At 44.2% G+C, this 12,188-nt stretch overlaps 1 protein-coding gene across 12 annotated transcripts in view; it reads right to left on the reverse strand.

Moving 5' to 3' along the window:
* The window catches only part of RAI2 (retinoic acid induced 2), a 337,772-nt gene that overhangs the window by 187,012 nt on the left and 138,572 nt on the right, over positions 1-12,188 (reverse strand). For all 12 annotated transcript variants that reach the window (XM_073227440.1, XM_017679592.3, XM_017679597.3 and 9 more), the window contains one exon: positions 6,630-6,719. In XM_073227440.1, the coding sequence (XP_073083541.1) occupies positions 6,630-6,698 (69 nt within the window). In that variant the 5' untranslated portion in view covers positions 6,699-6,719. The remainder of the gene's footprint in view (positions 1-6,629; positions 6,720-12,188) is intronic.

Raw genomic sequence — 12,188 nt, forward strand, 5'->3', positions numbered from 1 at the left:
TGGGCCATCAGGGTTTTCTGTCAGCAAGTTGCCAGCTGGGGTCCAAGAATAGAGTCCAGTACTTAAAATAGGGATGGATAATGTAAGGAAGGGCCCAGGACCCAGACCCAAGGCCATGGGTCAGGGTGGGGAATGGTAGCCAATGGGATATGATGGTGGACTCCCAAAGCACTGGCCTAGGACCTCTCTCACTGAAGTCACCTCCTGTCCAAGAGCCTGGATTGGGCTGAACTTTCAAGTAATATCAGACAATCTGCAGCCATGGGGAGAGGAAGGGTGAGAGGGCAGGGAACTAGACATACACCAAACTCTTCAGCCTATGAGCCATATAGTACAAGGCCAATTCAAAAAGTTAGACTCCAGAGTCAAACTCCTGAGCTTGAACCCTGGCTCCACCCACTAGATTACTTAATCTCCCGGTGTCTCAGTTTCCTCATCCGAGAAGTGAGTACAGTATTAGTACCTGTCTCATAAGGTTGTGAGAATGAATGAACATCTGTAAAGCACTCAGACCAGTGCTTGGCACCTAGTAAGTGCTATGGCATCAGTTGCTTTTTACAGGTGGAAAATCCAGATCTGTGCCATTTCTCTAGCATTTCTTCCCCTCTCCATCATTTTCCTGGTCACCAAGAGCAGTTTTGTTACCCCACCTGCATGTTCTCTCAGTGACCCCAGGTATCATTTACCCAGATTTAGAGATGTTTAACTCACTTAAAGCAGATAGGGGCTTTAAAAATATTGTTTAATATCTCTTCACTTCCTTGTTAACCAGTGAGGGCCCTGCTGAAGTCTCACATGACGATCTGTCTTTGAACTCTTGTTCCTGTGGTAAGATTATTTTTCTTGATGAAAACTGCAGAGGCAAAATAAAGTTGAGATTTGGGGGAGGTAGTCAATAAAATTTCAGGCCAAGAAAACCTCTTGAAGTAGTGCAAAGTGGCCTTGAGAGGTAATAGAAGATCAGTTTGGAGTCTTGCTTTCTGACACAAGAGGTTGAGTGTGGCGAATAGCTTCACCTTTCTGGTTCCCGAGTCCTTTTTGTCAGAGAGAAGGTATCAGATGAGATATTCCCCATGCCTGCTCTGTCCATGGTGATAGTGACTTGTCACATGCAGCTACTGAATGCCTGAAATGTGGCAAGTCTGAATTGAGATAAACTAGAGGTGTACAATACATACCACATTTTGAAGACTTAGAGCCAAAAAGAACATAAAATATCCCATTAATATTTTTATACTGATTACATGTTGAAATGACATTATCTTGGACATATTGTTAAAGTAAGTGTTACTATAATTTTCACCAGTTTCTTTTCACATCTGTTCATGTGACTACTGGAAAATTTTAAATTACCCTCATGGCTCCCATTATACTTCCACTGGACAGTGTTGCTCTCTGGTTTCTATCTGCCCTGACCATATATTCTCCTATAATATTCCGATTGCTTGTCTTGCATTGAGTGGTTTTCCAAAGTCTGAGCTGACAGTCAGTGGGGTGAGACACAGGGAGCACAATTTCTAGTGGCATTCTTGGCTGGTTTCCGTCCCTTTTTCTAGCCTTGGCTGGCCCAGTTGCTGATAGTGAACTACTAAACACAATGTAGTAAAATCACCATTGCCTTTTCCATTGCCCAGGAATGTCAGCTCTTCATTATTATAACCCATGCCTGCCCCCAACTTTCAGAAGAATGTAGCAAAGGCATTTAAAGCATAAATTCCTCTTGAGGAATTATTCAGATTATTTGAAAAAAATATCTTCCAGTTTATATCCTGACTTTCATTCTGGACTACCTACATGAAGAGGAAAATTTTGCTCTTTGATTTTGGGAGCTCGCAAGTATTACAGGGGTTTTAACACCACATAAGACACCTTAAGAACACCTAATTCCTTTTCAGGATAATCTCACTGGGCTGGGGTCAATTTATAGCCAAGAGGAGCAATTAGATTTCTTTGCCAAGAAATTTCTGCTGAAACCAGTGAGAAAACTAGTGGAGGAGATGAGAAACACCAAACTGATTAACAAGAGTGTGAATGAAAGCATGAATGAAAGCAAGAAGGGACAAGGGCAAGTGAATGAGAGACAGAGAAAGAGAAACGCTAATTAAAAAGGATTAAAAAATAAAAATTGCAAGTTAGACTAAAAAAATACTCAAAATAATTCAGACTGTCACAAACCTTGTTGAAAACATGTCAACAGGCCCTACATGGAGCCACTTATGCTAAGCCCTTTGTCACCAAACTTAAGTTGATTATAGTTTCAGCTCTCCCAGAAAAGGAATCTTAAAGCAGTCAGTTGGGAATCACCTGATTTGCACTAGGTAGGCCAGTAGCCTGACAGGCTCCTGCCGTCCCCTAAAGGAAAGTGACCGTGCCACCGCCAATCCACTTTCTGCTGGCATAACTTCCTTGCTTATTCCTTCGCCCTGCTGCCTATAAAAGCCTTTCCTTTTGTAAAGCTCCTCCAGTGCCCGTCTCCTAGATGGGGTGCTGCCCGAGGCATGAGTAGTTGAATAAAGACATTAAGATCTTTAAAATCCTCTCAGATGAATTTTGTTTTGTAATAGCCTGAATTGTCAGAGGGTTCATCCAATGTCTGCAATTTATATTCCCAAAGAAATAATATGTTAAAATGAGAAACCCCCTATTCAACTTACATGCCTGACGTCTCAGGGCGTGAGACACTGGGTTTACTACTGCATTATGGATATGAAATCAAGATGCTTTACTTCCTGACTCTTAAGAGAATAAATGTTTTTTCCTTAATTTACTTTAAGCCTAGTGCCAAAATTTGTTCGACTCAGACCATGATAAAGTGGGACGATATTACAAAGAAATACCATTTCCAAGAGGAGAGAAATAAAAAGAATATGCACATATGCACACACACATTTTTTTAAAACCTAGGCATTAAAAATATTCTACAATGAATCTATAAATTCCTATTAAATCACCATCTTGACAACCAAAATTTATGCATCAAAATGTGTATCAGACATTACATACTATGAAATATCTTCACCCCTGTAGCTATGAATGATGAGTGTGCAGGGACAATAACACCATGGCAGCCAGTAATATATAGGCTTGGGTCATAAAACAAAATATCAAAACAATTTCTTGGTTTCTACAAATAGAAGGCATTTTGTTTTTGCTTCTGGGCTGGGGGTGAAAGTTCAAATGGGGAAAGGAATAGAAATAGAAAGCAAGGGCCCGGAAGACCTACTTCTTCAACTTGAAAATGTTGCCTTGAGCAGCTGAAGTCTTGCACATAAAATAAAACGGTTACACTCTTTTAATTGACACAGACTTAGCTAAGGTTGTCCTGCTTTCTGGGATTCAGATTCAATAAAGCCTTTCTGAGGAGCTACAATCCTCTGAACATTCACCACATAAAATGTCAACCAGGCTCTCTGACTCTCCGGGCTCAACACACAGAGGTTCCATTAGCTAGAGGTCACAGCATACATGCCGGATCAGCGGGCGCCCTGGGGAAAAAGCATTCTGGGTCCTGTTTATCCATTGAGAACTATTTGCCTTACATTATTTGCATGGGTGGCTATCTTTGCCATAAAACCCATTTTGTTTGCTTTCTAGAATCACTTCATCACCAATGACAAATATTGCAAAGCATTTTATGTGGGTAGGATATTGCCCTAGAAACTGGGGCTGTAAAGAGAACAGAGACACGATCTCAGCATTCAAGAAACTTACATTGTAGCTGGGGAGCAAATCAACTGAGGGCCAAGAAATTATAAATAGTAATATACAGGTGATGGTAGGCCAGATTTGTCTCAGTGGGATTCAGATGTGCATGGGCATGGCCAGTGGACTGGTTGGGTGGGCTAACCCAAAGCCTATTTGTATGAGTAATGAATAGCTGCTTTTAAAAAACCCTCCCTAACAGGACAAAAACACCAGGAATAGCATGCTTTTACCATAGCAAAGCAAAACAGAGTAGCATTCTGAGTAAAACCCAACAGCTATTCTGTCTCTAAGACATCATTTAGATTCTAGGAAGAAAAGCAAGCTATAAGTAAACATTCACTTTCCTTAAAACTCTGTAGAACATGAGAGAAAAAACATGCTTTGAAACCCTTCTAACAGAGTAGGACAAATGGGGACTGTGGAGTCCTTATTGTTATTCTCCAAAGATTTCCTGCTCTCCGTTTTCTGAGCATGTAAGTTGGAATATGCTCTCTGGCTGCCTGGTGTTTGTGTGAACCTGGTGACTAATTCTGGCATGTGGATGGACATATGAAAGTGGGTATGAAGTGTGAGGCTCCATGATTCTCATGTGACCACCCACCAGAAAATATGCACCATGGACAGGTGCACTGAATAGCCACCCAAGGAGACAAAATGACCCGGCTAGTTGGCAGCAACCAGCCTTTGTCATCGGCCAGCACAGAACTGGCATGATGGCAACAGTGGAGTAACCACGGTGCTGAGATGCAGGTCACAGCTAGGTCCCACAGGAATCTGTCACTGCCACCTCAGCGTGCCCAACCTGTGAGCACCACAGACGAATGCTGTCTCCAATGCGGTGCTTTTCCTTGAGGAGACTGATAGGCCCCATGGTAGCCGGTGGCTTCATCTGGGTCCCTCCCAGTCTGAGAACTTTAGCAGATCATTCTCACAGAAATAGACACTTATTCCAGATATGGGTTCACCTTTTCTGCCTGCAGAGCGGCAGCCAGCACCCCTCCCAGGGCCTCAGTTGCCTGGAATCCCATACAACATAGCATCTGACCGGGACACTACATTTCACAGCACCAGAGGTTGGGGAGTGGGCCAGGATGACGGGATCCACTGGTTATATTACATTCAGAATGCTACTGGCTGTCATCCGGTAATGGGATCGGCTGCTGAAGGGCCAGCTCAGAGGCAAGACTGTGAAGATGGAGTGCCAGCCTCCAGGACTCGGTATACACACTGAGTCAGAGACTTCTATGAGGCACTGTGCCCCCCACAAGAAGAGCACGTGGGTCTGTAAACCAAGAAGTGGAAGCAGGTGTGACCCCACTTGCCATTATCCCTGGTGACTCACTGGGGGACTTTGTGCTCCCCATACCTTCAACTTGGGTTCTGCTTGATTAGGACGTCCCAAAGGGGGCACACTCTGGCCAACCAAGTTTCCCTTCAGAGGACACAGCAAGCTGCCACCTGGACATTTTGTGTGCTCTGTGTCCTGGGTCCAAGCGACAAACAGTGGAGTGCAGCCTTACAGGGGTAACTGGCCCCGATCAGCAGGGGAGGCAGGGCTGCTTGCACAGACGGGGGCAGGGAGGGGCAGGCAAGGAGCCCAGGCAACCTGCTCGGGTGCCTCACGGTAGCCCTGTGCCTGAGTGTGGTCGGGAAGAGGCATGGGCGTCAACCCCAGGCTGAGAAGGGGATAGTCACCAGGGCTTAGACTCCTAGGAATAGGGCTTTGGATCCCATCACCAGGCAAGCCTCCAAGAGCAGAGATGGTTGCTGAGGGTGAAGGGAACTTAGGATGGTGGAAGAGGAAGACGGCAAGTACCATTTGTGGCCCCAAGTCCACCTGTGGCCACAGAGATTGTGGTTCATCACATTAATCTCTCTCTCCTAAATTTCTCCTCTGGAAGAAAGTCCCACCAGACCCCTTGACTACCTGATCCCTGAATCTGTATGGAGAAGTGAATTGGTGGGTCAGACATGGATGGAAAGTTCTTGACTACCCAGAACCATTTCTCTGTCACCCACCCCCCATGTCCCTTCAGTCAAGATTACAGAGATTTGAAAGAAAATTTTAAAAAAAGATTACAGAGATTTGACTCTGACCTGAGGTCTTTGTGCCCAAGCATGTGGAGACGCCGTCTTCCATACATCATTCCTGCCCCCACAGAAAGGCAGTTTTGACCCCCAATTTGCTTGCCTCAGTCCCTCAGTGTCACCCTAGGCAGAGCACTGCTCTTTGCCGTTGCTTTGGCGTCCTCATCTTTCTTTCCTAATTATTCTCTTCAGCACCGACTCACAATCGGTGCAAATTTTATCCTACGTTATTTTGACTGTGGAAAACATACACGGCAGTAAAGCTGCCTCTATAGTGCTCACAGTCAGAAGAGTTAACTAGTTAGTAGGCATCACTGTTTAGGCAGATTCATATAAAATGGCAAGGGCCTGAGGAGGGCCATACCTACTTGCATATTCTAAATGTACATACCCTTTCTCACACCATTCACGGGTGTACAATATTGCAGCTGAGATCCACCTTTGCTCCAGTTTATCTTTGGGTTTCAACAGCACAGCCACCCAGAGCACCCGCAATGCCCTTGGGGCCATGGCCATGCGAAGGTCGTCTTGCACATGTGGCAGCGGTGTATGGGCCAGAACCCAGGTCCCCCAAGCCCACCCTCTCCATGGTCATTTGGTGACCTCGCCACCTGCCCCCAGACAGAAACAGCATGTATGTGCATAAGTGTGTTTTTATTGATGAAGAGGATATTTATTTGGATCACGCTGTGTGGAAGTGAAGCACTTTTCTATGGTATTGCTCCATTTTAGGACTCAGTGCTATGATAATTCTCCCCAGCACAGAGTAACTGCCCCAGCTGGCCTCCTAGGAACTAGGGAAAAGGCACTGGCTGGCCAAATTCCACACGACTCACCGGCCCACAGGTGAGGAGGTGCCCAGCGGCCTCGGGGTAGAGACAGGAGCTCTCGGCGGGAAGTCCCATTGCAGGAGATGATGCTGATGTCTGAAAAGAGGGAAGAGACAAAATGATAAAGCATGGAGAGAGGCTGAAAACAGGGGCAATCCCCAACAATAACAGAATACACGTTCTTTTTTCAAGTGCACAAGGAACATTTACTGAAATTTGCCTTATACTGGGTAATCAAGTCTCAGCAAACTTCAAAGGATGGAAGTCATTCAGATTCTGTTCTCTGATGACTGTGATCTTAAGCTAGAAATCAATAACAAAAAAATCACTAGAAAACTCACAATTGATTGAAAATTAAGCCATGCACTTCCACATAATCCAAGAGTCAAAGAAGAAATCACAATGGAAATTAGAAAGCATTTTGAACTCATGATAAGGAAAGATACTGCATATCAAGACTTAAGGGTACAGCTAGAACAGTACATAGAGGAGAAATTAGAGCTTTAAATGTATATATTAGGGAAGACAGGGTGGAAATCCATAATCTATGTGTCCATTTCAAAGAGTTAAAGAAGAACAACAAATCAAGCCCAGAAAAAAGTAGAAGGAAGGAAATAATAAAGATGAGAACAGAAATCAGAGAATAGAAAATAACAAAGCAGGATGAAAAGTCAAAGTTGGTTCTCTGAATAGATCAATACAATTGATACAACAGATGATGTCACGTAGCTTTCTAAGTCCAGGGGCCACAAAGGAACATCAAAGTTTGGGTAATGCTAAGGTCACAAAGGGAATTGAACGCAGAATGAATAGGGCCCAGACTAGCCTATCAGGGCATGCTAGCTGCTAACTTGCGTGCCCATGGGTGGCCAGCCACGTTCCATGTACTAAGATGTGAAGAGGAGATCAGCAGCCAGCAGGGAATCAACTCCTGAGCTGGATAACCATCTCACAGTGGAAGCAGAATCTGCGAGGGAGTGTGTAGGAGATTCCCCTCATCTATGCCTGGGAAAAGTTCTACACCCAGCACTGGAAGAAACTGTTCTTACTAATGTTGTTAGTACTAATCACACTTGCCTAGGTTCTGCATGGATGGTATGAGGACACCTGCTGCACTGCACTGTCCTTCCCTCACCAGCCTCAAAGACTAGAGTAAAAACCCATGGCTTGGAGGCAATGTATGCACCTCCCAGCTGGTGGCTGCCCAAGCATTTAATAAGAAAAGATTATGAGCTATTCATGCTCAGACTCATAATCACAGTATGATCATGCTGTGGGGGCTCAAGTAGATACAATAAGGAACCAAATGCTTCTGGAGGTCATCGTCTAAATCAAAGAGTGGGGCTTAAAGAAGAGAATTCACCTTTCGGTGTTCACACCTGCGTATTGGTAAGGATGCATTGGGTTGCAAGCAATGGAAAATTGGTCTCAAATTGATTTAAGCAACAAGAAAATATATTAGCCTGATTACAAGGTGCCCAGAGGCAGAGCAGACTCCAAGCACATGATGTTGCATCTCCAGCTCTGCTTGGCTCTGTCCCCATCTGCGGGACGGCCATAGCAGCTCCAGCTGTGACATGCAGACACAATAAAGTCCAGACCAAGAGGGGCTTCTCTCTCCATGTCTCTTGTCCAGTCCCCCCGCAGAATTTCCTCACTGGCCCAGATTGGGATATATACTCTTTAACAAATTAATTAGTGATATGAGATTCACATGATTGGTTCAGGCCAATTAAAAAAAACATTTCATTGACATATAATACACTTCAAAATATGTGTATTTCTTGGTGCATTTTTACAAACGGGGATCCACCTCTATAACCTATACAGATAAAAATTATTAACTTGGTTTGTGGCAGAGACTCCTGTGGCAGTGTGGTAAAGCTTAGGGACCTCTTCTAAGAACTTTAAAATGTACCAAGTAAAATATGTAGGATTACAAAGGAATCCAGTCACTTGGAAATGACATTAGAATTTTAATGCATTCATTCAGGTTAATTAAGATTAATTTGGTCATTTAATAAATTTTTGACATAGTAGTATGAGTGCTTCTTTATTAACACATTAAATAACACAATCTGGTGGCAGGTACAATTACTACAATAATTCTGAATTGCTAATGAGCATAAAAGATTCTACCAGTAACAAAAGCATAGGTTCTGCTAATATACTACTGTGGTTTGTCACCTACGTTATGATTGGAGGAAAAGCTATGATGCAGTTAAAGGTTAGTGAAAATAAAGAGGTGTTTTTTACATGTACAGACACAGACCCCTTAAATTCTATCCATGGACCAACTAACAGTCTATGGACCTGAGGTTAAGAATACCTGAACTTTAGACTCATCAGGACAAGGGCTTCTTCATTCTGTGGGGTGGAACACCATGACCCACAATAGCAGACGAAGGAAATTAGAGCTCTGAGTCTTGCAGACCCATTCATTCATTCAACAATTATTTTTAACACAGCCTCTATGTGTCAGGCACCACGTTATATACACATATACAGTGGTGAGTTCAGTGACGTAATCTTTCCCCTCGTATAGTCTGTAGACTAGACTAGAGAGGTGAGACAGTAAAGAAGTAAGCAGAAGGAACTGAGGATTCAGAGACAGGGCAAACTGACCATTTGAGCTAGAGCCCAGAGGGCTGCTCTAAACCAAAGGATGGTCAAGTTGCTAACTGAGTTTGTTACAGGGAATTGCCAAGAATTTTTCCTGAGCAAAGTAGACTTTCTAGCAGGGCTACCCTGGATCCCGGGAGAGTCCCCCGCTGGAGTGGTCCTCACTGTCTTTAGTAAAGTCTGGTCTTCAGTGTGGTGGCTGATCCCACATCATTCGATACTATCCTTGTCACGTTGGTGTTCTCCACCAAAGCTTTCTGCCAAAGCTAGGAGTTGTCTTTCAGTGATTTGTTCTAAGTTGCTGTCTCCAGCAATGCACTGTGTCTCCAACCTGCGATTTCTAATACCCATGATGTCATTTCAGGAAACACCTGGATATCCTGAGACAATAGAGTTTTGTTTCTTCCTTCCCTCCTTCACTACAGAATACTTATTGAGCACCTGCTGGATAATATTCATAATGCTGGAAGCCAGGACCATAGACATTACTAAGACATGGCCCTACCACCAAAGCAAAAAGCCACCTAGTGGACGTAGATAAGCATGTCAACCAGTAAATGCCAGTTGGTGTCCCAGCCGCTGGGGGAAAAGTCTATGAGGGTCGCAGTGGGGTGCAGAGGCTTGAGGGGACAATTCTACTAGGTCTGGAGTCGGGGGGTAGGCAGAAAGGGTTGCATTAGTCAATTCTTAAACTTCATCTTAGAAGAGAGGTGGGTGGAATGTTGCTAGATGGTCAAGGAAAGGGGACTTTCCTAGCTATGCATTCGCCAGCCACCATGGCCTCCCTCTACCCAGAGGAGCCATGAATTCTTAATCAAAACCCCAAGGAGGTGGTAGTAATTATGAAAGACTATCAGTCAACCTTGCTTTCCTGCTTTTCTTCAATGGTAGTTGGAAACATGTGAGCCAAGGAGAGACACTTGGATAGGGCAAAGAAATGAAAGCAGAAGTAGGCAAGAGGTCAAGAATCAGAAACAGCTTGATAAAAGAGCAAGGAAAGGAAAGGAAATCAGTGTTTCCATGTTATTATATAAGGGAGCAGATATTGTTTTAGGTCCTCAAATCATGAGTAAATCAAGTTTTATACCTCTTTATACTGCGTTATGAGGTTCTGAACCTTGGTTGCAAAGGAGAACCACCTGGAGTTTTTTAAATGACCAGTTCCTATTTGGCACATTCCACATAATTAAATCAGTGTCTTTAGGGGCAGGCCACGTGCATCTGTACTTCTCAAAGCTCCCAGGATGCATTCCCAGTGGGGAACCCATGCTCTGTGACCAGAGGCCACCAAGTTTTGTTGGAAAAGGGGCAGAGAGTAAATATTTCGGGCTTTGCAGGCCACACTGTCTATTGTGACCACTCAGCTCTGCCACTGTGGTGTGAAAGCAGCCACAGACAATATGTAAATATAAGGCGTGGCTGTGTGCCAACAAAACTTGATTTATGGACACTGAAATTTGAATTCCATATGGTTTTTGGGTGTCATGAAATATCTGTCTTTTGAATTTTTTTCAACCATTTACAAATATAAAAGCCATTCTTAGCTTACTGGCCATACAAAACCAGGAGGTGGGCAGATTTGGCCCACCCGTTGTAGTTGGCTGCTTCCTGCTCTAGGCAACATGAGATATCAGAACAAGGGAAGCAAAATGGAAAGCTTCCATTGCCTCCTTGCCGAAATGTCGGCTTGAAAATAAAGCACATTCCCAAGGGCTGAGACCTTCCATCTTCACCCCGAATTTTCTAACAATTCGAGCTTCATGCAACATGCACATTGCTAAAAGTATCTCATCGCTCTTTAAAAACAAACAGCAAAGGTAGACAAGATACACAAAAACAAGGTTTCAAAATTTGGTTCTATAACCCTGTGTAATATGCACTTCTAAACTGCCAATATTGCAACCCGCTCCACAATTTCCTCAAACTGGCAGAAACAATTGGATGGGGTTGGAAAGCGATGACTTGCCAAGTGTCGCTTGAGCCAGCAGGGACTGGAAACAGCCTTGCTGACGAGGCTCCAGCTTGGTGAGTGCACACCCAGCTATAACCAACCTGTTCTCCACCAAGTAATTACCTTCTCCTGGGGAGACAGACTGGTATGAAAAAAATTGCAGAAAGACAGCACGCTGTTGCGGGAGAGGAAGAATGGGACAGAGAAAGAGAAAGAAGAGAAAGAAGCAAGGAGGAAATAAATTCCTGCAAGACAGAAGAGAAGATGAATGTGGAGAGAATCACTAAAATTCCATCCGGGAAAATTGTCCAGGAGATGGAAAAGAAAACTAAAGGGCTGGCAGGTGAACAAGCCTGGCGTTTAATGCCTTGATAATAGGGATGTTTGGCAACCAATGAGGTTAATGCACAAGTGACATAAACCAGCAGGGGGTGTTGTAGGGGACCTGCAGCACATACTAATTGAAGGACATTTAATACAGGATAATGACAGAAAGATAGGGCTGTGGCTGAATCCACTTCCCTTCATTCACAAAGGATGAGCTGGCAGAATTTAATGGCTTGGCACTGTCACTTGAGAGAAGCAGCAGTATTGATGGCAAAAGTCTTCTTTTTAATGTGGGAACTAGCACAGGGAAGGGAGCAAGAAAGGAAGGAAGGAAATGAGAAAGGGAGGGAAGCAGAGAAGGAGGGAACTTAACACATGAAGTTAATGAGAGGCCCTGTGGTTGTGATTTCAGGGTCCGGGAGCTATTATCTGCCTTTCATTAGGAAATACACTCTCTCTGCAGCGGATCACTAAGCCAGATTCTCAAACTTTGACGTGCAAACATATCACCCCAGGAGCTCTTTAAAAGGCAGGTTTTGATTCACTAGGGCTGGGGTGGGGCCTGGGATTCGGTGTTTCTAGCAACTTTCCCGTTGTGAAGCTGCTGGTCCAGGGACCACACTCTGAGTAGCAAGGCTCTAGGCCTGCGCTGCTCCAGCACAGTT

This window comes from Manis javanica, chromosome X, assembly GCF_040802235.1.
Source record: "Manis javanica isolate MJ-LG chromosome X, MJ_LKY, whole genome shotgun sequence".
Taxonomy (NCBI): domain Eukaryota; kingdom Metazoa; phylum Chordata; class Mammalia; order Pholidota; family Manidae; genus Manis; species Manis javanica.